At 37.2% G+C, this 24,544-nt stretch overlaps 1 protein-coding gene across 1 annotated transcript in view; it reads left to right on the plus strand.

Moving 5' to 3' along the window:
* Positions 1-23,748, plus strand: part of LOC127642953 (scavenger receptor class F member 2-like) — a 44,000-nt gene extending 20,252 nt beyond the window's left edge. Inside the window, exons 9-11 of the mRNA XM_052125423.1 lie at positions 1,553-1,677; positions 13,358-13,495; positions 18,066-23,748. Of these exons, the coding sequence (XP_051981383.1) occupies positions 1,553-1,677; positions 13,358-13,495; positions 18,066-19,195 (1,393 nt within the window). The 3' untranslated portion in view covers positions 19,196-23,748. The remainder of the gene's footprint in view (positions 1-1,552; positions 1,678-13,357; positions 13,496-18,065) is intronic.
* Positions 23,749-24,544: the final 796 nt, after the last annotated feature.

Below are 24,544 nucleotides of genomic sequence, written 5' to 3' on the forward strand. Positions count from 1 at the left end.
TTAGAAGAATATATTAGCTCTGTTGGTCCAAAACAATTCAAGACAGCAGGGTCCAAAACTTTTAAGCTAAAAAAAAAGCACATAAAGACAGCATAAAAGTAATCTATATAACTCAAGTGGTGAAATCCATGTCTTCAGAAGCAATATTATAGGTGTGGGAGAGAAACACATTAACATTTTAATCCTTTTTTTACTATTTATCTCCACTTTCAAACAGCCCTTCTAAGCACTCTTCTCTCCTAAGAGTTCTTATACTTTTGTTTTTGGTGATTCACATTTTTCGTGCATATCTCCACCTACCGGGCAGAATATTCATCTGTTTCTCACCCATGCCATATCTTATAGCTTCTGAAGACATGGATTTAACCACTGGATTCATATGGATTACTTTTGTTCTGCCTTTATGTGCTATTTTGAGCTTCAAAGAGATCTGGGATGGCATGAGTGTGAGTAAATGAACGAACATTACATTTATATAGCACTTTTCTGACACTACACACAAATTGCTTTACACAGTGACTAGGGGACTCTCTTCAACCACCAGTGTGCAGCATCTATGGCTGTCGTGGCACCTGGATGATGCCACGACAGCCATAGTGAGCCAGTACACTCACCACACTCCAACTATTTGTGGAGAGGAGAGAGTAGAGTTATGGAGCCAATTAATGATGATAAAAATAAATGATGAGAGGATTAAAAAAATGTGGGTGAATTTTTTTCTTTAAACCGGGGTGAGTTTGTAGGCCTTAACATGTGAATTAAATGAATAGTTCACCCAAAATGTACAAATCTGCAATTATTCACTGTCCCTCATGTTGTTCCAAACCCACATGACACAAAAGGAAATGTTAGGGGCAATGACAGCCTCAGTCCCCATTCACTTTCATTACTTTTTTTTTTTTTTTTGATACAATGAAAGTGAATGGTGGCTGAGGCTAACATATAGAGTTTTTCTATATAGAGCAAATCTTCTGGTGAAGCTGGTTAAGCTAGTTAAGAAGCTGGTGGGGACACCAGCACATCAGCATCCGAATATGCTGGGGAACAAGCATGCAAAACATAACATAAGCTGTTGACCAGCAAATCTGGTCTTTTCAACAGGGGGTCTCTCTTACTTTTTAGAAATGTATACTCAAACTTTTTAGAGATAATAATTACCTTTTCATAGACCAATGTCTTAATGTTACCCCATGCCCCCCAATCGTTCTTAAGCCCCTGGCAAATAACATTGTGACTAAAAGTATCGCCAGAATTGTTCACAGCCAGCTGAAATGAAAGGCTTTTCTGTTCTCCACAGTCAGTCTGGAGAACCCAAGACTCTAGAATTCTCTGCCAGCTGTTTTCTTAAACTTTCCACCTTTTCTAACTTGTTTGAAAATGGTAGAATGCAAGTTCAAATGAAAAGACAGACAAAGATCCTTCAATTTCTGAATCATCAGAGTTAGATGCCTAAAGTGTTAGAAGGCTATTGCTGTACATCTACACACATCCACAATTATTACCCATTTGTAGGCAAGGTAATGTTGGTATAACGTCACCCTTCCTCTTTCAGTCCTGACCAGGAAAATTCCACCAACAGCAAAAAGGCCAAAATAATCCTGTGTGGCGGATTCAGCCGAATCAGCACCAAACTCCCCAGAATTCCACTGAGGAGACAGAAACTACCCAAAGTTGTTGGTATGTCTTTATTTTCCACCATCTAAAATTGTATATGGTTTTGGGTCAACGTGTCATCAACATGCCTGATGTTTAGAGTTCAATGGTTTGACAAAAAGAGCTGCTCAGTTCTTATTATTTCTGCTTAGTGAGAATATGAAGGACATCCCTTGTTTGTGTGACATTTTTAAGGCAAATATTATCCAGCCTAAACAGATGGTGTAATTTTTAACCTAAACCTTAAAGGGATGGTTCACCCAAGAAATGAAAATTCTGCCATTATTTACTCACCCTCATGTTGTTCCAGTCCCATATGGTTGTTGTCTGTGGAACACAAAAGGAGATTTTAGACAGAATTATAATGCCTGACTGCCTCAGTCACCATTCACATTCATTTATACTTTGACACTTACAGTGGAAGTGAATGGGGCCAATTTTTGGAGGGTTTAAAGGCAGAAATTTGCATTTACATTTATACAAAGCGACTTACAGTGCAATTATTACAGGGACAATCCCCCCGGAGCAACCTGGAGTTAAGTGCCTTGCTCAAGGACACAATGGTGGTGGCTGTGGGGATCAAACCAGCGACCTTCTGATTAACAGTTATGTGCTTTAGCCCACTATGCCACCACCACACCAATTTGAAGCTAATAATTTTATAAAAATCACTTACTTCAATTCTTCTGTTAAAACTCATGTATTATTAGCACTAAAACGTTTTTTTTAATTGTAGTTACAGTCATTTTAGGGTTTAGGGTTTGTTGTCAATATATCGCCATGGCTTGTAAAATTGTCTTTATAACTTTACACAGAAAAGGTTATGCCATTTTGCTTGTTGAGTGAATATATCATGTTTTAAGAATATTTAGATATTTTTACTGGAAAACGAGATTTACTGGAAAAAAATTCCAATTAAGAACATGTTTTTCTACAGTTTGTGTGTATACAGGATGTGTTCCTGCAGTCAAAAACAACTAGACTGAATCTGTTTTTAAAGGGAATAGGATATAAGGGGTTTCATGACTAGGTTTTAGACTGTTTTAATCTGACACAGAATCTTAAACTCTTGTGGCTCTTGCGTGAGCAAGCCGAGACGAATTGGCCAAAGATGTCCGTCTGATCCATGTTTAGTATACCAACATTATACTGTCCCATAGTGAAAACCGAACGCAAGACTGCATCCTGTGTGAACGTCCCCTCAGTAAGTTGAATTCATAGGTTGAATTACCGAAGAGTGTCAACACTGTGGCTTTCTGGCATTTTTAAAATGTTTGTTTGAGCAGTCCAACATGTCATCGTCTTGCTCAAGCAATGATATGAGTTTTGCGCTGAACTATCTGTTTGTGCGACCAATGAAAGAAAGGGGAATTTTTTGGAAACCTGTTTGGAAATTATCATTATTTTTGAAATTGGTGATGCTTGTGGCATATAAGTTTTACTCTATATGAAGATTGGAGTCCAGTGAGATTGAGTATCACAGTGACCCAAACAGGGTTTTAAGGGTTTCATTGAATGGAATGCTCTGGGTACACTTCTTATTTCCCTTGGCTCCTTGTAAAGCTTTGAGTCCTTATTAATCTGAACCCACACAGACATTTGTTTGCTTATTCTCCTCATTTCTCCCCTCATTTCCCTATTTCTTGTTAAAACAGACGTCTGGTAGCTGACTGATCCCCAATCAAAGACTCCTCTGTTTTTGCCAGGATGGAACCGTTCTGTGGATTCGGTTTTAGAGAGAATGTTAAAGGGAAAATTGTGTCATTATTTATTGACTCTTATGTTGTTTCAAAACCGTACGACTTTCTTTCTTCTGTGGTACACAAAAGATGCTAGACAGAATGTTAGCCTCAGTTACCATTCACTTTCATTGTATGTAAAAAAAGATTGAATGTAATCCAAGCTGAATTCTTACTTTAGAAAGAATATAGAGGACATGACTTTAATTAAAACAAACAATGCCCCAGTGTGTGGGCAACAGACGGTCACGGGTGAGCACTATTTAGGGAAAGAGAGAACGAGTGAAAGCTCCAAGCAAAGCCATCCTCCAAAAAAAAAAGAAAAAAACTGGCAGCTGTGGTTGCCAGAAGAATTATGTAAATAGTCAAAATGTAAACAACTTTACAGAACAACCTGTAAATTATACAGTTTAAAACTATTGCAATTTACATGACCACGCTGACACTGTTAAATAATAATAATAATAATAGTTTACAGTAAAGAAACTTCATAAACTTGATATTAACCTTCTGAAACTGTAAAAATCTGCTTTTTACTTCATAAGGTATTTGTTAATCACCTTAAAAATTACAGAAGGGTACATGGTGACATGAATTTGACCAATAATGTCTCTTCCAGAAGCAATGACCAATAAACACGTAGAGACTCACACAAACACTAAACACCATCAGGGTAACACATGTGAGATTTAAATAATGCAGTAAACATTAACTAAACTACATCCAATATAAAACAGAACACCCCAGTGTAGGTAACTGATATTAAAAATAAGAAGAAATATAACTATTCCCATAAAATATAACGAAATATGATGGGTCATGCAGGGAATTGTTGGGATACCCGGTTATAGTTTTTTACTGTAATTTTACTGTAGAAAGTACATATACGTTCTTGTTAAACAATGTACATTTTACCATTAATTATACTATAAAATCATACTTTCTATATACTATCTAAACATGTATTGTAAAAACTACAGTATTGTCTTTTAAAATATATATAGAAAATTATACTGCATATTTTACCGTTAATACTTGTTAATCAGTTAACGCCTTTTACCATTAAAATTACAGACATTTTTACCGTTTAATTTACCACATTACACAACTTAAAGATTCACTGCCATCAGGCCTGAGTACATAAATAAAAAACTTCTTCAAAACAAGAATGTCACTGTTGGTTTTGGTTTGAGTTGTGTATGCCCTGCAAATTGCTTCGATGAATTTCCTCAGGCTGTAAAACCCTAGACAGACAACAAAGAACAAACAAGTAGTAAAAAGCAATGAAAAGATGGCACTTTCGATATGACCAATGTTCTGCCTTCAAACACAAACAGCCCTTTAATCTTCAGATTTTATGAGACAATCAAGTGAGAAATCTTATATTGTGACTGTCATCTGGCAAATCAAAGAAAGTAGAATGACTTCAGGCACAGACAAAATCAATACATTCTGTAGCTATGTTTCTCTTTAGTCACATGTTTGGGATTTGAGACAGGACTTGCAAGAATGATTTTCTATAACAAATATCTTAACTTCTTGCTTGAGAAGCAAAACTTTGTAAAATAGACTTTGTTTTAGAGAAATATCTTAGGAATAGTCCGTCCAAAAATGAAAATTCTGTTATCACTTACCAGTGTTGGGGAAGCGATTTTAAACAGTAGCATCTGAAGCTAAAGGCTACACATAACTTAAAGTAGTTCAAATACAGTCAAGCTACTCTTTTAAAAAAGTAGTTAGCTACACTACAAGCTATTAACAAAAAGTAGCTAACTATGGAATCATTAAAGCTATTTAAAGCAGACATAGTATGCCCCTTTTTACAAGATGTAATATAAGTCTCAGGTGTCCCCAGAATGTGTCTGTGAAGTTTCAGCTCAAAATACCCCACACATCATTTATTATACCATGTTATAAATGCCTCTTTTTGGGTGGAATCAAAAACATGCTGATTTCATGTGTGTCTCTTCAAATGCAAATGAGCTACTGCTCCCCGCCCCCTTTCCGAAAGAGGGCTGTGCCTTCGGTTACCACAGCAACAACAAATCAGAACCTATATGACTGACAGCGTAAAAACTGGAGTTCAGACAGGGCTGGACTGGGAAGAGAAATCAGCCTTGGATTTTACATAGCAACTGGCGCAATAGTTGAGCAGGGGGGTGTTCGCTGTCCTTTTCTGCATATCGCTGCACCATATTGTGGTCCGTTCTGCATAACGTGGCGACTCATTTTATCTTATCGCGGCCCATTCTGCCCGTTTCACGGCAGACCCACCGGCCTGCTCGGTTCTCCCGATGGCCAGTCTGCCCCTGATCGGCCCCAAAGTGAGTGGGCCCACTGGGAAAATGCCCGGTATGCCAGATTACCAGTCCAGCTTGTCCACTGCGTCTTCAGTGGCTCTGATGTACATGAAGACTCTTATGTTCACTTTTACAGCCAACAACAGAACACTTATGATGCTTACGAAGCTGTATCTGCTACAGCGTGGTAAAAAATGGCGGACTGTGAGAAGATCACTCGGTGGAGGAGGGTGGAGTGCGTCACCAGTCATGGGCGAGGTCTGCTTTAAATTGACACCACTTTAGAGCAGAAACGAAAACTGTTCATTTTGACACACTTTAGAAGAGTGGGTGGACTTTTAACAGATTTCAAACGTGCTCAAATTTGAGTCTATATATACTTCTTTTTCACATCAAAATGCATTTAGTTCCTTCTTGGAAAAGAAAAGAAAACAATATGTAACAATACATTTTATTACCATTTTCCATACAAGGTATTCCACATAAAGAAAATAGTTTTTCCAAGCAGTGGTTAAACCTCACAAGTGGCTGAAAGACATGTAAAATTGGTAAATGCGTTAATTGCAATCAAGAGAAATTAACATGTTCAACATTTTATATTAATTGCATGTATAGTGTTTTGTGGCACAACGAAAAAATGTTGCTCGTTCATGGAAAAGCTACACTGCTGGTGAAAACCGCCAAGCTTGCTGACACACTACTGAAAAATGCAGTTAAGTTAGTAGCGTCGCTACTTTTTTGTTTACTACTCCCCAACACTGTCATTTACTCACCTTCATGTCATTCCAACCCTGAATACAAAAGTATATGTTCAGTAAAGCAAGAAAAAAAAAAAGAACATATAATAATGAATGGTGACTGAGGCTCCATCTCCATTCTGCCTAACATCTCCTTATGTGTTCCACGGAAGACAGTGATAAGGGTTTAGAGCAACAAGAGGGTGAGAAAATGATAGCGGGACATTCCATTTTAGGTGGACTATCACTTTTAGTTTTTCTTAACCATTTGGCAAATTGTGTGTGTGTGTGTGTGAGCGTGTATTTATCACTTTGTGGGGACCAAATGTCCCCATAAGGATAGTAAAACCCGAAATTTTTGACCTTGTGGGGACATTTTGTCGGTCCCCATGAGGAAAAAAGTTTATAAATCATACTAAATTATGTTTTTTGAAAATGTAAAAATGCAGAAAGTTTTCTGTGAGGGTTAGGTTTAGGGGTAGGGTTAGGTTTAGGGGATAGAATATATAGTTTGTACAGTATAAAAACCATTATGTCTATGGAAAGTCCCCATAAAACATGGAAACACAACGTGTGTGTGTGTGTGTGTGTGTGTGTGTGTGTGTGTGTGTGTGTGTGTGTGTGTGTGGCGTGTATTTATCACTTTGTGGGGACCAAATGTCCCCATAAGGATAGTAAAACCCGAAATTTTTGACCTTGTGGGGACATTTTGTCGGTCCCCATGAGGAAAACAGCTTATAAATCATACTAAATTATGTTATTTGAAAATGTAAAAATGCAGAAAGTTTTCTGTGAGGGTTAGGTTTAGGGGTAGGGTTAGGTTTAGGGTATAGAATATAAAGTTTGTACAGTATAAAAACCATTATGTCTATGGAAAGTCCCCATAAAACATGGAAACACAACATGTGTGTGTGTGTGTGTGTGTGTGTGTGTGTGTGTGTGTGTGTGTGTCAATTTGTCAATGGAATAATACAAATAAACTTATTTCAAGTTTAATTAATGCAATTTTGGGACTCAAGAAAATGTATCTTGGTAAGAATGTTTTACTCTTGGAACGCAAGAGAAAAATACTGCAAAAAAAAGTACTTCCAACAACTCTAAAATTGCTAAAACAGCAATATGTCAAACTCTAGTGTAACTTTACACAGTTGACAGCTGTTAAATAAACATTGGGACTGGCCAGTTAGTTAAAACCTTTTCTTTAAAATCTGTTTATAACAATATCGTGTGCATAATTTACAGTTACTTTTGTATTTCATGTTGATTTGAATACAAATTGTTGAAATTGTTCAAAATAATCATTTATTTCAGTTTAATTGATTCAGTTGAAGTATAGGACATTAATGGATGAACACTTTAGGTAAAATCATTAAGGTAAAAAAAAAATTTCACTGAAAATGAATTCCAAGTGGCAAATATATTAAATAAAAAGTTAATTTCTGACATTGGTCAACCACCAAAAAAAAAAAACAATTATGCTTAATTACCTGGCAACTTTGTCATGTAAACGGTTGTAAAATGGTGTTCTTTTATCAGGGAAAGTAATAAACTTTGAATGATTAAAATAAACACATATAGATTTTTATTTTATTTTTTCGCCCACCAATTTTCCTTTGCATGTAATCACCTTTAGCAGCATTCCAGCAGCTTGTTCAATAAGCGCATTTACAGCAAATGTTCATTCACACGCACACAATGTTTCTTTTAATGGCCACTCTAGAAGATCAGAAAACAATTTGGGTTTTTTAATAATTATGAGAGTGAGAATGGAAAGCAAACTCAGATGTAGTGTCCATCCAGTTCTCATTCCCTCTCTGGTCTTCCCCACCCCCTAAAACAACTCACTCATGGGAGGAGCTGGATGAAAATATCACTCTTTCTCTCGTTTTCCTCTTCCTCCTTTTCCTGTTGTAAGCCAGAGGCTCTGCTCTTCTCATTGGCTTACTAGAGTGGTGAGGTCTGCTATTTTTTCTTTCCTTTCTTCCCCCACTTATTCTGTAACTCTACCCTCAGGAGAGCGGGGGGCTGGGGGTTCTTTAGACAGGAAGTGACCAAATTTACTCCAGTGTGTTTCGGAGTCCTGATTTACCCATACAAAAATGTTTAACTCCTTCTGACCTTCATTTTATCATTCAAGTTTCCCACATAATTTAGATAAGTCGTACAGAAATAAGACACTTAAACATTAGCACAGTCATTCTATATAAAATTGAGAACTCTAGGCATATTTTGCCATCACTTTTTACAGTGCTGGCATGTTACAGGACCATAAAATCACAGGTACGGTAAGGCACTTACAGTTGAAGTTACAATTGGCCCTTCGCTAAGCTCAGACCCCCTTGGTTATGGTTGCTCGCTCTGACAAGCTCTGCAGAACTCCCCTTTGGAATGAATTGGAGATTGCTGTGAAAGATGTGGTTTTTGGCTAAATATTCTCATAAACGGATTAGATCATATTTTTTATGTGGGCTGGAATGAAGTGTGACATTGAAGTGCATATTTATCTGAAGTATATTGTAAAAGAAATGGATAAATTATACAGTAACTGCTTAAAAACTGTGGTGACTGTGAATCAAAATCAAGGCATAAGATGATTGCAGTCACTTGAAAAGAGGAAAACTTAATTTAATAGTGATTACACATCTAATAACATTAGCATAAGTGAACAGATTTGTTTATAACATCTCATAACACATTCATTTTGATGCTGTGATCGGTTTATTTACTATCGATTTTACTATACTTCATTTACATTCATTTATTAGCTTTATTTTACCTCGGAGCAAAAGTAGGTGTTGTTGCAGATGTTATATGTTCATTTGGGAATGATGGATGGCACAGTTTAATCCATAACATGCTCTTCTAAAGATTATATTTAAAAAAGAAAGAAAAATACTGCTTGTATCCTCTGTGGGTAACTCTTGTCACTATTACAAATGACACAGCAACAACATGTTTTATTTCATTATTTTGATAAAATCCTGGTTAAAATTACTCAAACACACATTACCCCCATAGGCTGTCATTGGATAATAGCAAACCTGTGTCGCAGTAATGGCAGCAGGTCAACGGTTGCTAAAACAGGATTTGTCAGAAGTGCTTTTAAGGCGGGGCCTAGCGAAGGGTCAACACACATTGTTTTACATGTAATCAGCATTATGCCACAAATGTTGGCGATTTAGCTTAGCTCTTATTGAACCTGAAATATATACTGTATATCCATTATGTCCATTACCGCATACTTTGGAAAACTATCGCTGTTGGAAACTGATTAGTATGAAAATTGCCTAAGACTTGCAAAGCGGCTCTGATGCAATTTATAATTTACTCAGAACAAAAACACATAATCCTACGCTTACCTAACTTTAAACACTGCTATTTCTAAGTTGCTAAGTAAAAAGCAAATCTAATTATCGTTTCATACTAGCCCACTTAAATTCCATGCTTTCAGGTACTTAGCTGTAACCAACGAAAGACTGAAAAGAATTTAAAATGGACAACATTCCTTCATAAAAATATTTTGTTCTATGTCCATATCTATAAAGATGTTTCTACAAAGTGTGTCAGAGACACAGGCCACCTGTTGTGCAACACAAACGAGCCTTTGCACAGCTGTTAGCATTAGCGCAGCTGGGATGCATCAGTAATGCACTTTTCTTCATGGCCTATATAGCAGAGGGTGGGCTGCTAGTAGCTGCTAGACCAGTCAAAGTCTCTGTCTCTGTCGATAAGACAGTTGCAGTTGTCCAATGTCAATAAATCCCATAGGAACAGCTTTGAGTCTGTTTGCATGTATACGCAACATGCATGCCATGTCATTTCACAGTGTGACAGACTTAGAGGGGCTTTGAGCAGCATGAACGTGAACAGCAGCAAACAGAGAGCAGCTATTTGACATTCTGGAAAGCTCCTTCAGTATTTACAGCTTCTTGGGAAAAGTGTAAAGTATGGAATGTAAATTGTTTCATTGTAGGAGTCTCCAAATATTCAGCTTTAATTCTTTGTGGTATACAGTGGTATGTGCTGTTGAAATGTTTACTTTGCAGATGCACAATTCAGTCTGTTTTCCAAAGGGGGAGAAGTGGTAGAGTAAGCATGTTGCTAGTCAATTGCAAAATCTGGTAATACGTTACAACAAGGCAGTATTTAATAGTACTACTTAACTACATTCATTTTACAGAACTTATTCATCTTGATTAATGTTAATTTCAAATACTTACACATGTTAAGAGTATAAGTTGTATATATTAACATTAGTTAATGCATTATGAACTAACAATAAACAATTGTATTTTCATGAATTAATATTATGAAGATAAATGCGGTAAAAAATATATTTTGTTATTGTTAGTTCATGATACCTAATGCTTTTACTATATTAACAAATAGAACCTTATTGGAAAGTGTTACCCAACATATTTGCAAAAGAAAGCATAAATGTCAGCTCTAAAACGCATGCTAAGACAGTTTTCAGTTGTCTTACATCATCAATTTTCAATGTACAGAATGAGGTACGAGAGAACGTTTTAGAAAATCTCAATTTTCGATGGAGGAAAACGCTGTTCCAGCACTAAAAAGAGTTGTAAACGAAGAAAAATCAATGTGTTTTCAACTAATTTTACTTCCATAATGTGACATATTTCTGAGATAAACAGAATAACAGTTGGCTTGATTTTATCCATCGAGAACTGACTGAATTGTGAAAAGTGGCCTTCACATACCAGAATAAAGCCATGCAGTATAGGAGAGCAGTTGAAACATAAAAGGTGTTGGCGACATCATCCGCAAAGGAAGGCTGTTTCAAAGGGAGCATTAAGGGCCGTTCAGAAGGAACCGTTTTTAATCTTTTTTAAAAAAGCAAGGCGCATCTCAACAAATGAAACAGGATGCAAGGTTCTTGAGACCTGAAGTTCTTAAAACTTACCACTGCGACTTAAAATGTGGCGTTTTGGTACATGGTGTAGTAATGATGTAAAAAAACATGTAAAATAAAGCGTATGCAAAAACATGCCCCTTAGTTATTACATATTGAGGAAAGATTATGGACAAACATTTATCTTCATTGAAATAAAGGTCATTGACAAACAAGGTTGTCAGAGGTATTACAATTCGTAGAAATTTAATATTTGTGTCTATCTTGGTTTATTGGATTTTTGCTAAACATTTATAGCATTTTCTACAAAAAAAGTATTCAATTAATTTTTAATCAATTACTTTTTAAATCAAAGAGTATGTAAAGTCAAGGTGTTAAAATACTTTCCTTGCACCTCGAATTCACTAGAGTGTACAAAACGTAATTATTCATTTGAAAAAGTGTTCAAAAACGTTTTTCAAATATCTTAGCATTTTTGAGTCACAAATATCAAAATGTCTTTTTAGGATTTTTCTATTTGACCTGAATTTTTTTTTTACCTTTTCATAAAATTTTCCAAATATCTAATATTTTTGAAAACTTGACACAGTTATAAGGGTCTAAAGGGTCCTCTCTGTGCTTTAGTTATTTATTTATTGGTCACATGACAACACTACCTGCATGTTACTCGTATTTTAATGTTTGTCTGCTTTTTTTAAAAAATAATAATGAAATATAATTCCAAACTATCTATACCAATATTTCTATTTTCCAGAATTTCAGCTTTTAATTAGACTTTTCCCTTTTTTTTCACTGTATCCTAATGTTCACACCACTTAGACATTTTTTACTTTAAGCCCCAGAAAAATATAGAAATGCACCACATTTTATGTAGTAGAGCAAATGTTTTTAATAACTTTATAGATCCGGACAAGACAATTAGTGCCATGCCATTGACCCATTATGTCAGTCATACACAAGACCATAAATGTAAGCGCAGTTTAGTTCTAGCGGGAAGACTAGCAGCTGTACATCATCGCACCATAAGCTGGATAATTCCCAGCCAATCACATGTAAGCCATTGCTTTATAAGTCTGCTCACAATCTGTCACATTGCTGATTCAGTGTGCTAACACGGCAACCTCCACCACCCCACCTCCACCAGTTGAGTCCCGTCCTGCACGGGGGTAGGCTCCTCGCCCCTGCCTCCTATCTCCGGCAGGATATAACGGTTCTGAGTACAACTTCTTCGGACCACCAGACGGGGCCTACGTCAAAGAGAGACATTATTTTCTGTTTTATATTCATCAAATAAATGTCATCTTAAATTTCCCTCAAGTCTGCAAGTCTTCCTGATAGAAATGTGTATTACTGTATGAATAGAGGAAATTTTTATTTAATGCTGACTTTAGAGGGAGCTAGCAAGACCCTAACAGATATGACAGAAGCTTACATTGAAGATGTACAAGATAGCCAAAGAGCGGTATCAGAGAGGCGTTACCAGGCCAAGCTACTGTGGTTAGCATGTACTCTAGTCCCTCCTGGCTGAGAGCAAATGTGAGCAACAAACCACAGGAATCTTCAGAAGAACAGCTTTTCTAGGTCAGCATGAATGCATCATCATTACATTTAAGTGGGTGGAAGGAACCATGGTGGCCACCATGACCTTCATTAGCAGACAAAAAGAACTGGGTTAAAGTTGTCACTGCTATAAAGTTGATTATGTGTCTGTATACACATCATTTATACACATAATGGCATATAAATGTGAGCTTCATCTTAAACAATAGATTTACTGGTTAAAATTCTCACAAAAAGCTCTTCAGTTGCTCGCACAGCATACCACTGGTGTGCTTTGAAGTGTAGCATTTGCTGTCAATGCTGGCTTTCATACAGATTATCCATGCTAATTTAATAGGCTGCATGCCCTTGTCTGTCACCAATGCAGACTGGAGAGCCTAACATCTCATCACATATGTTGTCAAAGAGCCTTTGTTCGTAATAGAACCCATAGAGCCCTCTTCCACTGATCTGACCTGACCTCTCTGTTTGTTTTCCTCTTGTCCAAACCCTTAGTCACCCACCATGATCCTGAGCACACAGTTGAACCCCCCTCCATGGTGGACCATCCATCTCCATCTTGGTCATCCCAGGAGTCTTTCTCTTCCTTTGAGACAAGCGAAGATGGCCCTGTTTACTGCATACCCCATGAAGGTGAGATAAATTGGGAACTTGAACAGATAAACCATCTGTTTGTGCAACAGGGAGAAGTGATCGGGGAGTTAAGGAGTCTCCTAACGATTGACCCCATTCTGTGGTAAACGCTGGGCCTCTGGGCGAGTATATCAACCACACTGAGATAATACAAATAACAAATGCTTTTAAAGGCCAAGTCAGCAGATAGTATGCTTTCAGTAAGTGTCTTAGGTCTTTTAAATAAATTGTGATTTGGAAGGAATTAGTCTTTCCAACTGTTGTTCTCTGCTCAGTTTAGGTTGCTTTTATTGATTTTAGTTTATTATGGATATTTATTTAGGCTAATTATTTGGTTATGGTAAATTGTTTTAAAAAATGGATTGGAATGGAATACTAGCTCCAACGTATTAAATAGCATCAGAGACTATTTATCAGAGAAGGGCCACTTCTATTAAAATGAATGGGAAAAATTGGAATGCCCATCCAAGGAGCTGTAGTGCCCAATGGTTGACGGATGTAGAAAGGAAGTTAAAAGAGCCAATCACCTTTTAGATACAGACATAGGCTGTCAATCAACTCAAGAACGTGCATGCGCAATAGCTATACAAGCTGGGGAAATTTTATTTTTAGCGTAATATGAGGTAAAGAAGCACAACTTATGATTTCCGATATTATCAAATTTTATTTGCTGATTTGAAATATGTTCTTTGATCGTAATTTTGACCAACCAGTTTTGAGACTTCGTTCGTTCCCCATTCAAGTATATAGGAGCTGCACTGTCATGACTGGCAATAAACTCTCAAGAGCATTCCAAGGATGGCCAAGAGTGGACTGACTTGCTAAAAAGACTTTGATAGTGTGCAGTGTATACTGTATTCTATCTACCATTAAAAAAAAATAGTATATGAAACAGCATGCAATATGCATGGCCAAAAGTATTGGCAGTGACATACATTTTGTGATTCGCAAATGTGTCCGCTTCAATTGTTGTGGAGTTGATTCACATTGTTTCTAGATTATTGTGCAGAGTGATCAGATGCATTTTAAATAATTGCAAAAAACTTATCACAAAATAAGTCTTGGCACAAAATGACCAGTCAACATCATTTCACTAATCATATTTGCAGCACCTGGGAAAGTGTGAGTGAGTAGTAATCAGGTGAAATCACTCTATCATATTGATTGGATTATAAGAGCAGACTGATTACTATAAAATGAGGGAAGAAGTGCTTCCAATCATTGTGTTCTTGTTAGCAATGGTTACCTCTAAAGAAAGATGTGCAGCCATCATCGCTTTGCATCAAAATGGAATGCAAAGGAAATTGCTTCAAAGAATATTACACCTGAAAGAACCATTTACCAGATCATCAAGAACTTTAAGGAGAGAGGTTCAACTGCAGTGAAGAAGGCTTCAGGATGTCCCAGAGTGTCCAGCAAGCGCCAGGACCTTCTCCTACTGAGGAGCCAGCTACGGAATCGTGTCACCACCAGTGCAGAGCTTGCTCAATATTGGCAGCAGGTTGGTGTGAGTGCATCTGCATGCACAGTGAGGCGAAGACTTTTTGGCAATGGCCTGGTGTCAAGAAGGGCAGCAAAGAAGCCACTTCTCTCCAAGAAAAACATCAAGGACAGACTGTCCATTTTTGCTGGAATACAAGGATTGGACAGCAGAAGACTGGTGCAAAGATATTTTCTCTGATGAAGCCCCCTTCCGACTGTTTGGGACATCTGGAAAAGCGATAGTCGATTGATAGAAAAGTTGAACACTACCATGAGTCCTGTGTCGTGCCAACATTGAAGCATCCTGAGACTATCCATGTGTGGTGTTGCTTTTCATCCAAGGGAGTGGGCTCTCTCACAATTCTGCCCAATAACACTGGCATGAATAAAGAATGGTATCAAAACGTCCTGCAAGAGCAACTTCTCCCAACGATCCAGGAGCAATTTGGTGATGATCGGTGCATTTTCCAGCATGATGGTGCACAATGTCACAAGGCAAGAGTGATAAAAAAGTGGCTCGGAGATCATTACATTGAAATTTTGGATCCGTGGCCAGGCAAATCCCCGGATCTTAATCCCATAGAGAACCTGTGGTCAATCCTCAAAAGTCGAGTGGACAAAAAGAAGCCCAAAAATTGTGATAAAATCCTAGCACTAATAAGTCAAGAATGGATCGCCATCAGTCAGGATTTGGCCAAGAAGCTGATATCCAGCATGCCAGAGCGAATTGCAGAGGTTATAAGGAACAAGGGTCAACACTGTAAATATTGACCCTTTGCATAAATTGAGTGTTAAAAAAAAGCCTTTAAAACTTCGCTTATCACTGTTTTCCAGTATACATAGAAACATGTGAAAAAATAATCTAGAAATACTGAAGCAGCAAACTTTGCCAAACACAAAATTTATCCCACTGCCAATACTTTTGGTCACGGCTGTAAAGTGCTACAGTGCCTCACAACGTTTGTCACATGTTTGGGACCTTTACATATTGCATGTTTAATTCTGTGAATATTTTTCATTTTTAATCCAATTTTTGTTTAAATGGCTTAACATTTGTCAGTTTGATCAAATAATGAGTTGTTAATGCTTTATATTAACATTGGTTAACCAGTATTCATTAACATTGGTTAACCAGATTTAGCCAAGATGGCTAATGTTCATCTGCCGTCCTTGGACAGGTTGATGTTAAACAAAATGGAAAAAAAAAGTGAAGAAAAACACATAAACCAAAACAATCCATACAAACTATACATGATAAATGCATTTATTCAATGCATAAATCTCAGTCTTTTATGGTTTTATCACACTAGGACATATCACGATTTAAATTAGATTAATTGTTCATTCATACATTAATTTGATCACAAATATATAAAAATTTGTGACATTCCGCGATTTATAGTTTTTTTTTACTGTTTTATGACTGGAGTTCACAATTACATCCGCATTCTGAATGTCATAGGGCGCTTGCTGAGCATTAAAGGCTATTATATATGCAACAATCCTGAAACCCTTGGCCTGTATGACTTAAATAAAGTGTGAATATTATACAAGATAATCTATTTTAATGCTTGGTAATTTATCCAGGCAAACTCAAACTGGACATAACAACTGAAGAAAAACAAAATTTGGGTGTGTCCCTCCTTCAATGTAAGGAGATGTGATCAAATCCCTAACCACAAGTATGACCAATATTAATATCAAGCACCAGTATTAATTACAAATAATGTAGGGCATATACATATCAGAATATCTGGCAAGAGTTTGACAGAACTTGCTGAAGTAATATTCAAGTGATATTCTTCTAATACATGAACAATATATTCTTCATATTTCAAGATGTGTTAATTACAAGATACAGGAAGTTACTGTACCTTTTGAATTTTTTATTTTATGATTATTGTGTATTTAAATCAATGCTGCCAGTAATTGATTTTGTATGATAATTGCTTTTCAGTTTAAAAGAGAGAGAGGGAGAGAGAGAGAATATAGGGATAATATAGAGAAATATACAGTTTAGGCTAATAATACATGTGTACATTAATAGCTGCATATAGTAACATGCAATATAAAGTAACATAAACAATAAATAATAGTATTTTAATAAATTAACCAAGATTATTCAATTCTCTAAAAAATAATATTGTTCATCTGTAACTAGTTCCTCATACCTAATGGATTAATGTTAACAAATAGTCTCCTTCAGCAACACACGCCTTCTAGACTACTAAGGTCGTCGCAGAGTTTATTTTTAACGATCCCCAAGTCCCGTCTTAAGTCAAAGGGAGATTGGGCCTTTTCAGTGGTGGCACCACGACTGTGGAATAGCCTTCCACTACATACCAGGTCTTGTACATCAGTTGATGTTTTTAAATCTTATTTGAAGTCTCACCTTTTTTTCACTTGCTTTTTTGTGTTTTTTATATTTTATATATTATGTATTTATATGATCTGTTGTTGCTATAACTTGAAGCACTTTGGTCAACATGTGTTGTTGAAATAATGTTGGGGGCCTGGGTAGGTCAGCGAGTGTTGATGCTGACTACCACCCCTGGAGACGTGAGTTCAAATCCAGGGCATGCTGAGTGACTCCAGCCATTTCTCCTAAGCAACCAAATTGGTCCAGTTGCTAGGCAGGGTGGAGTCACATGGGATAACCTCCTCGTGGTAGCTATAATGTGTGGTTCTCGCTCTCGGTGGGGCGTGTGGTGAGTTGTGCATGGATGCCGTGGAGAATGGTGTGGGCCTCCACACGGTAATGCCGTGCGCTCAACAAGCCACATGATAAGAAGTGCGGATTGATGTCTCAGACGCAGAGGCAACTGAGATTCATCCTCTGCTGCCCAGATAGAGGCGAGTCACTATGCCAATACTAGGACATATAACGCATTGGGAATTGGGCATTCCAAATTGGGGAGAGATTAAAATAATAGTAATAATGTTAATGCATTAATGTTAACATATACAGTATGTATATACATATAATATATACTGTATGTATGCTATTCTGAACTAAGAGCTTGTCAAAAAGTCAAATGTTACTTTCACACTTGCTTTAATCTTTTATTCCATCTCTTTCCTTTCTCAGAGACTTTGACTGAGAGCTGTGAGAAACAAAATTCTAGTGCTGCACAAGAAATGTCATCAATACTGAATGAAGAAGATGCAGGAGAGTACACGTCCCTCAAAGACACAAGAGAATCTACTGAGAAAAGTGTTAGCGATGGGAGTGATCAGCCGCTCCTTAAGTCTTCAGACAACGAAGGTTCCACTAGTGGTTCTGAGTCAACCATGGGGGCTGTTTATGCCCATATCGCCCGACTTTCCAAACAGTCCAAAGAGGAGGAGGACAATGCCTCTACGCCAGAGGTCAAACGTAATGGCAAGGCTCCATCCCCAGAGAAGACAAAACCACGTCCTCCAGACCCCTCCACTAAACCGAAGGTGTCCTGGATCCATGGGACATCTGGAACCAACCAAACAGAGCAAGGCCAGACTCCGACACCTCGAAAAGAGAAGAAGAAGAACTCTGAAAGTTCTGGAAAGGTTGATGAGAAACAGCGATCAAAGGAGAAGTCGAGCAAGAACTGTGAAAAACATCAGGACAGTAAAAAGACAGATAGAACTGAATCACCAAGCAAAACCATAACTCACAAAGCTTCTGATACTATCGAGCACCTCAATGGAACTTTCCAAAATGCCTGGAAGAAGATTGGAAGCTTCCACTCAGACAAGAAAATTAGTGACACCAACAAAGATCCACCCAAGAGCCCGAAGTTCATGCATCCACACATAAACTCTGAGGCTGCCACTCTACTTGCAGCTCAACTGAAGGAGAAGACCCAAAGCCTCAATCGCAATGAGAATCTTACAGTAGGCGTCAAACCCAATGGCATGTCAACCCCTCAAGCCAGCAGAGAGAAACCCACCCCACCTCAAAAGACCAAACGTTCTGTAACTGGGACCAACAAACCTCTTATTCCCTCCTCCAGCAATCTTCAGAAGATGGTGGGCCCTATTTCAGACTCTACCCTTGAATATAAAAGTTCAGAGAAACTGGGGGTAAATGGGGGCAAGGTGGAAGTTGAAGGGGATGCCACGCCAAAGAAAACACCAATCAAAAAACCACCAAGGAAAAAAGGAAAGGAGGGAATAATGGACAGTGAAGGCAAAAGCACTCCAAAGATGGCCATTATGCCGCCTCAGACGGTCAAGTAGTAGGGTCCATTTTTTAGATCAAAAGACACATCCTATTTTTTGTATTATCTCTTGGGGAACACTATATTGGAAGGATGGATTTTTCAAATGGATGAGCTGCTTAAAGGATTAAATATTTTGAAGGATTTTGGTTTTCGATAACTCTTTTGAAGTCCTGGAATCGGAAGTAACACCATGGTATGACCATATTTGTATGTACAGTATTAAAAATGAGTTAAATGAAATTAATGTAATAAGCTCAAACGCTTTCAGTTTTATATCCACTACAAAAAGTTATTGTGTTCGAGCATTGAACAAAGAGAGATTTTGCTATCATAATTTTTGTGATAATATGAAGTTATTTGTAGTTTTTTGTCTGAAAGGTTGAATTTAGCACTGTATTAATAGGTGGAAAGAATGAACTGAAGGTACTGAAAAGGTACAGAGATGATACCAGCATTTCTCCTATATTTTATATGTTCTCTCAGGCCATATGGATATTCAATAGCTTGCAAATCAAGCTTGAATCAAGGAAATGTTTTGCTTTGCTACTTGGATAATATTTTTTTCATATACAAATTTTTGTCTAAACAGTGCTTTCTAGAATGAAAATATTCACTCCTCAATTATTAATATCACAACAGGCTTGACATTAACACCCACCCACCAAATGCAGGTAGAAATCTGCTGTGGTTGGTAAATCTGTCACTCTTACTAGCCACTTTATAGGGTGACGTTTTCAGGGTTTTTCCTGCATTCAGAAGTCTGTGAATATCGGGCCGCCAAAGCAAATTAAATTAAATACATTTATGCTCAATGGTTTGTACTGTAAGCACTAAATATTCTATTTATCTTAAATGAGACATGAGTGGTGGTGGCGTAGTGGGCTAAAGCACTTAACTGTTAGGCGTAGTGGGCTAAAGCACTTAACTGTTAAGCAGAAGGTTGTTGGTTCGATCCCCACAGCCACCACCATTGTGTCCTTGAGCAAGACACTTAACTCCAGGTTGCTCCGGGGGGATTGTCCCTGTAATAAGGGCACTGTACGTCGCTTTGGATAAAAGCGTCTGCCAAATGCATAAATTCAAAAGCATGTCTATTGCGGTGCACGATTGCATGTATGTGGCATAAGCCATTACAGACCCATTCGCGCGAGTGAACCGCTCTGGGCTATCTTATCTATGGAGTGCCTATATCGACTGGGCTTCCCTCATTAACCAAGCTTTATCATTATGCATGCTCTAGAAATAGGATAGCGCAGAGCTGATTACTGCTACATTTAATCTGGCTTTCCTTGATATAGCAGCGCAGATCATAAATCTTATGCAACCCATTCGAAATTTGTGTTGAAGTTCTTTGAAGGAAGTCAAACACCTCAAACTGCTAGACAGCCTTGACATTATAAACAGCTCTGGTAAGGAAAGGCGAAACAACACCGGCATAACCAACATAAATAACAAGAATTTCAATTTGCACATCTTCACCATTACTAAAATTGTTACTGTATTTTACTGTAGTAACACTAACTGGTATTATGACAGGAATGTTACTGATTATATTTGGGTGATTATATCTGTATTACACTTGTGAAAGTTGTAGTTAACGTTTCTTTATGTGCTTATTCTTTATATGAGTTTATTTTTTAGAAAGACCATCTTCATTGACCTAACATTGCAATGGTCATGGCCTTATTATGACAAATGCCACTGTTAAAAATGGAAGAACAGTGGTAAACTTTTACAAGGGCAAGTTCTGTACAATTTGAATGAATGGGTATAAAGTCTGAACTTCCATGTATTATGGACAAATTATTGACAAAGTTTCCTTTTGCTCTGACTGGTCATGTTGGTATTAAACATGCATGCAGTTAAAAAAATTAACCCCAGAGGTGCTTAAACAACTATGACTTTTATTCCCTTTGATTAAAGGGTAGATTATAGTTACCTTCATCACTTTTTGTGGGGTGGGGGATTTCGGCTTGTGAAAATGACTTTGGAACACCACTAGCCACAGTGGCTGGTGAGTCAAAAAGTTAATGTCAAGCCCTGAATAACACTTGCCAATGACTGGTATTAACAAGAAGCAATCAGGGTTTTGCTGAGCTGAGATGTAAACTTAAGGCAATAGAGCAAGGCAAAATCTCAGTTATTTTCTCCATAGTGGAATCGATTTTTATGTATAACTTATAAACCTTAAAGACAGACCTACCGTGAGCTCCGAGGTTGCTCATCGATTGCATATGCTTCTGGTGAAGCCAACAGTCTGCGTTATTTTGTTTTTATTATTGTTGTGTTTTAATAGCTTAATTATGGATGAATAACTACACTACCCATGATCCTGAGGGGTATATCCATCAATCAGATTCTTTGCTAAAAGCAGCCACCGCTCACTTCCTTGACGCACTGCGAAAGACACAACAGAGTCCGTCTCCCTACACTTTCAAACTACTTAAATATTTGTATATTTATATATACGTCTAAATATTTTGCAATATAATACAAATATACTGTTTCTTTACTTATAATCAGCAACTTTAAAATCAATAGTTCTATGTTTTTCTAAAGTTTTACATTTTGTTTCGTCATTCTGAAGACTCCATGAGATTGTAGTTCATTCCCTCATTATAGAGGTTCGGTTTTTTCCCAAATTTGACATTTTTGCTTCAAATCAAAGTTTGCAATGTTGCGATTCACCTCGGAGCTTGTTCGTTTTAGTCATGGCTTAGAACTCTATTATGAAGAATTTTATGAAATCTCTATGAAAAATGTTTTTATGGAATAAAATAAATAAATCATTCTGGAACCTAGACAGCAGAAAAATAGGTGGGCACTGTTGCGCTCTGTAAGGATTAGAGTTTTCTCTATTTACCTCTGTTGACTCCCTTGGTTGTTGGTGTTCCTGCCATATACCTTTCCCAGTGCTATCTTTTACATAAATACACTTCTACATTTTAGTCCAATCATGAGTTGTTATAGGGTTGTAAACACCTGTCAATGTTAAAATATTTCATTTGAATCTGCAAATGATTCGTTTTGATCAGCAGCCCTGAACAAGTATGTTTGTCCAGCAACACTGTAAAACAAGCAGTAATGCTTTTAATTCAACCTGGTCTCATAGTGAAAAAGTGACTCTATATACAAGAAAGTACTTGCTAAATGTTATTTATATTTTCAGTATTTGCCAATGTTTTCATAGATCAATGTATTATTTGTTTTACCACAGAAACAATCACAGTGCTTGAAAGATGCCAGTATAAAGCAGCCTCCAATTTAGGTACCACTTAATTGACCACGATCTTAAGATTCAGACTTGAAGAGTTGTAAATTAAGATCTTTTGAATGGTTTGTGATGGCTATATAGTTGCAGTAAGCTCAATACATCCAACGTTTTCTGTTATGAAAATTACGTTTTCTGTTCGATTGTTTGTTTGTTTGTTTACTTTTTAGTTTTCTGTTGTTTTTATCTTACCGTCTGCACCACCCCATAGCACTTGCAAACACTTCGATGACGATATCCCAAGAAATGTTGTCAAATATTCTTTATTAAAAAAAAACTCAAACTGGAAGGTTACGTTTTCATAAAAAATCTAGGATTAAACGTTCAATCTGGGCTTGTAATAATTTTTCATTTGTGAGTTAGTTACGTTTTTTTATTGTGGTGTACAGTAACTGTTATTCCGTCATATGGTACCATATATTTTTTCTACATGCAAAAATATTTGTAATAATATTGTTACCTACATTTGTAAGCTGTGCTTATATAACGTATATCTTGCATTTTTAATTTGTTTGTGTTTGTCAAATGAACTGGTTTTCAAATTGTATTACATTTTATTTCCTTTATTATGTGCAAACATCAGGTACATTCGATTTTTATGTTTAAATATCTTACTTTTTACTTTCAATAGAGGTTTTTCTCTTGTCTCTGTGGATGTTTTCGTTTATTTTTTGTAAACGATAAACTGTATGATGCAGAAGTCAGTGAGAGATCAGCAATATCTATGCATTTAATCATGTGATCTGTTTCACTTACCGTTTCCTTATGTGGGATCATCGACAAAAAACAACATTTCATGTTTTTGCACGCAATCCAGAATATTACCAACTTCAGTAAATGAGTTTTAGAAGAGCTGGAAGAACAGACTTTGGCATGAGCTTTGAGTGAAGCCCAGCCACCCAGAACATTATCAATAACAGTCGCATTATGTTCATTCATTTTGTCCTGATTTGTTATTTTATGTTTTTGATGTAGGTGGTGGTGTAGTGGTCTAAACCACATAACTGGTAAACTGGTAATCGGAAGGTTGCTGGTTCGATCCCCACAGCCACCACCATTGTGTCCTTGAGCAAGGCACTTAACTCCAGGTTGCTCCGGGGGGATTGTCCCTGTAATAAGGGCTCTGTAAGTCGCTTTGGATAAAAGCATCTGCCAAATGCATAAATGTAAATGTAAATGATGTGTGGTTGTTCAGTTACCTTGTTTGAAATAAAAGCAAACCTGTAGCTCATGAATTTTAATGGTACAAATATCAATTGGCTCTCACAGTCACATTATTTTCATGAGATCAGGCTCAAATTAACACAACGAAGAACTGATTCGTGGAAATTAATCAAACCCTCCAACTCCATCAGAACTGGCCTACTGGCGTGAGCTTCATGACATATAATAGCTAAATAAATAGTACATTAAAATCAACTTTGATATTCATCAATTGATATTCAATATATTAGATATAGATGCAAATGTTCAAAATATCTCCCAGCCATTTTGGATACAAAATACTACTTTCTCTGTGGGCAGGAAACAAGGTTTAATCAGGGCTTTGAATAAGTGGTTGGATCTATCAGCAGGAGAAGATCTACAGTGTTGTTATTAAGAAATAATTTTATATCATACAATACAATGCAATACAAGTATCTGTGAGGATGATAAGTTATGTCTAACTACTCTCCTATCCATTTTCCTGTTCGTACAGTAAATTATTTATGGTTTCTGCTGACTTCTGGCTGCTTATGTGCTCTGATCAGGGGATCCTGGGGAGATTTTTGTATCGGTAGCTGTTGTAGTGGTGGTCATATGCTCATCAAACTCTAAAGGGCCCAGAGGACTGAACTGGCGAGCTGCTGTACTGGCACAACAGCCCCATTCATAGAGGAACAGTTGGAAGTCTGTGCGAGGGCCCTGGGGTTAAAGCATCGTGAGCTGCGTATTTTCACCCGTTTCTGTACAGATTTTTTTCTTTTAAGAGAGAGAGAGAGAAGGGCTTGAAGGAAACAGCCAAAGTTTCGTGGGCAGCAGGCAACTCAGGTGAGAAGTATAATGTGATCTCTAATTGGAACCAGAAAACTTGGGCGTTATGCCCACGTTTTA

The sequence above is a fragment of the Xyrauchen texanus genome, chromosome 4 (genome assembly GCF_025860055.1).
Source record: "Xyrauchen texanus isolate HMW12.3.18 chromosome 4, RBS_HiC_50CHRs, whole genome shotgun sequence".
NCBI lineage: Eukaryota > Metazoa > Chordata > Actinopteri > Cypriniformes > Catostomidae > Xyrauchen > Xyrauchen texanus.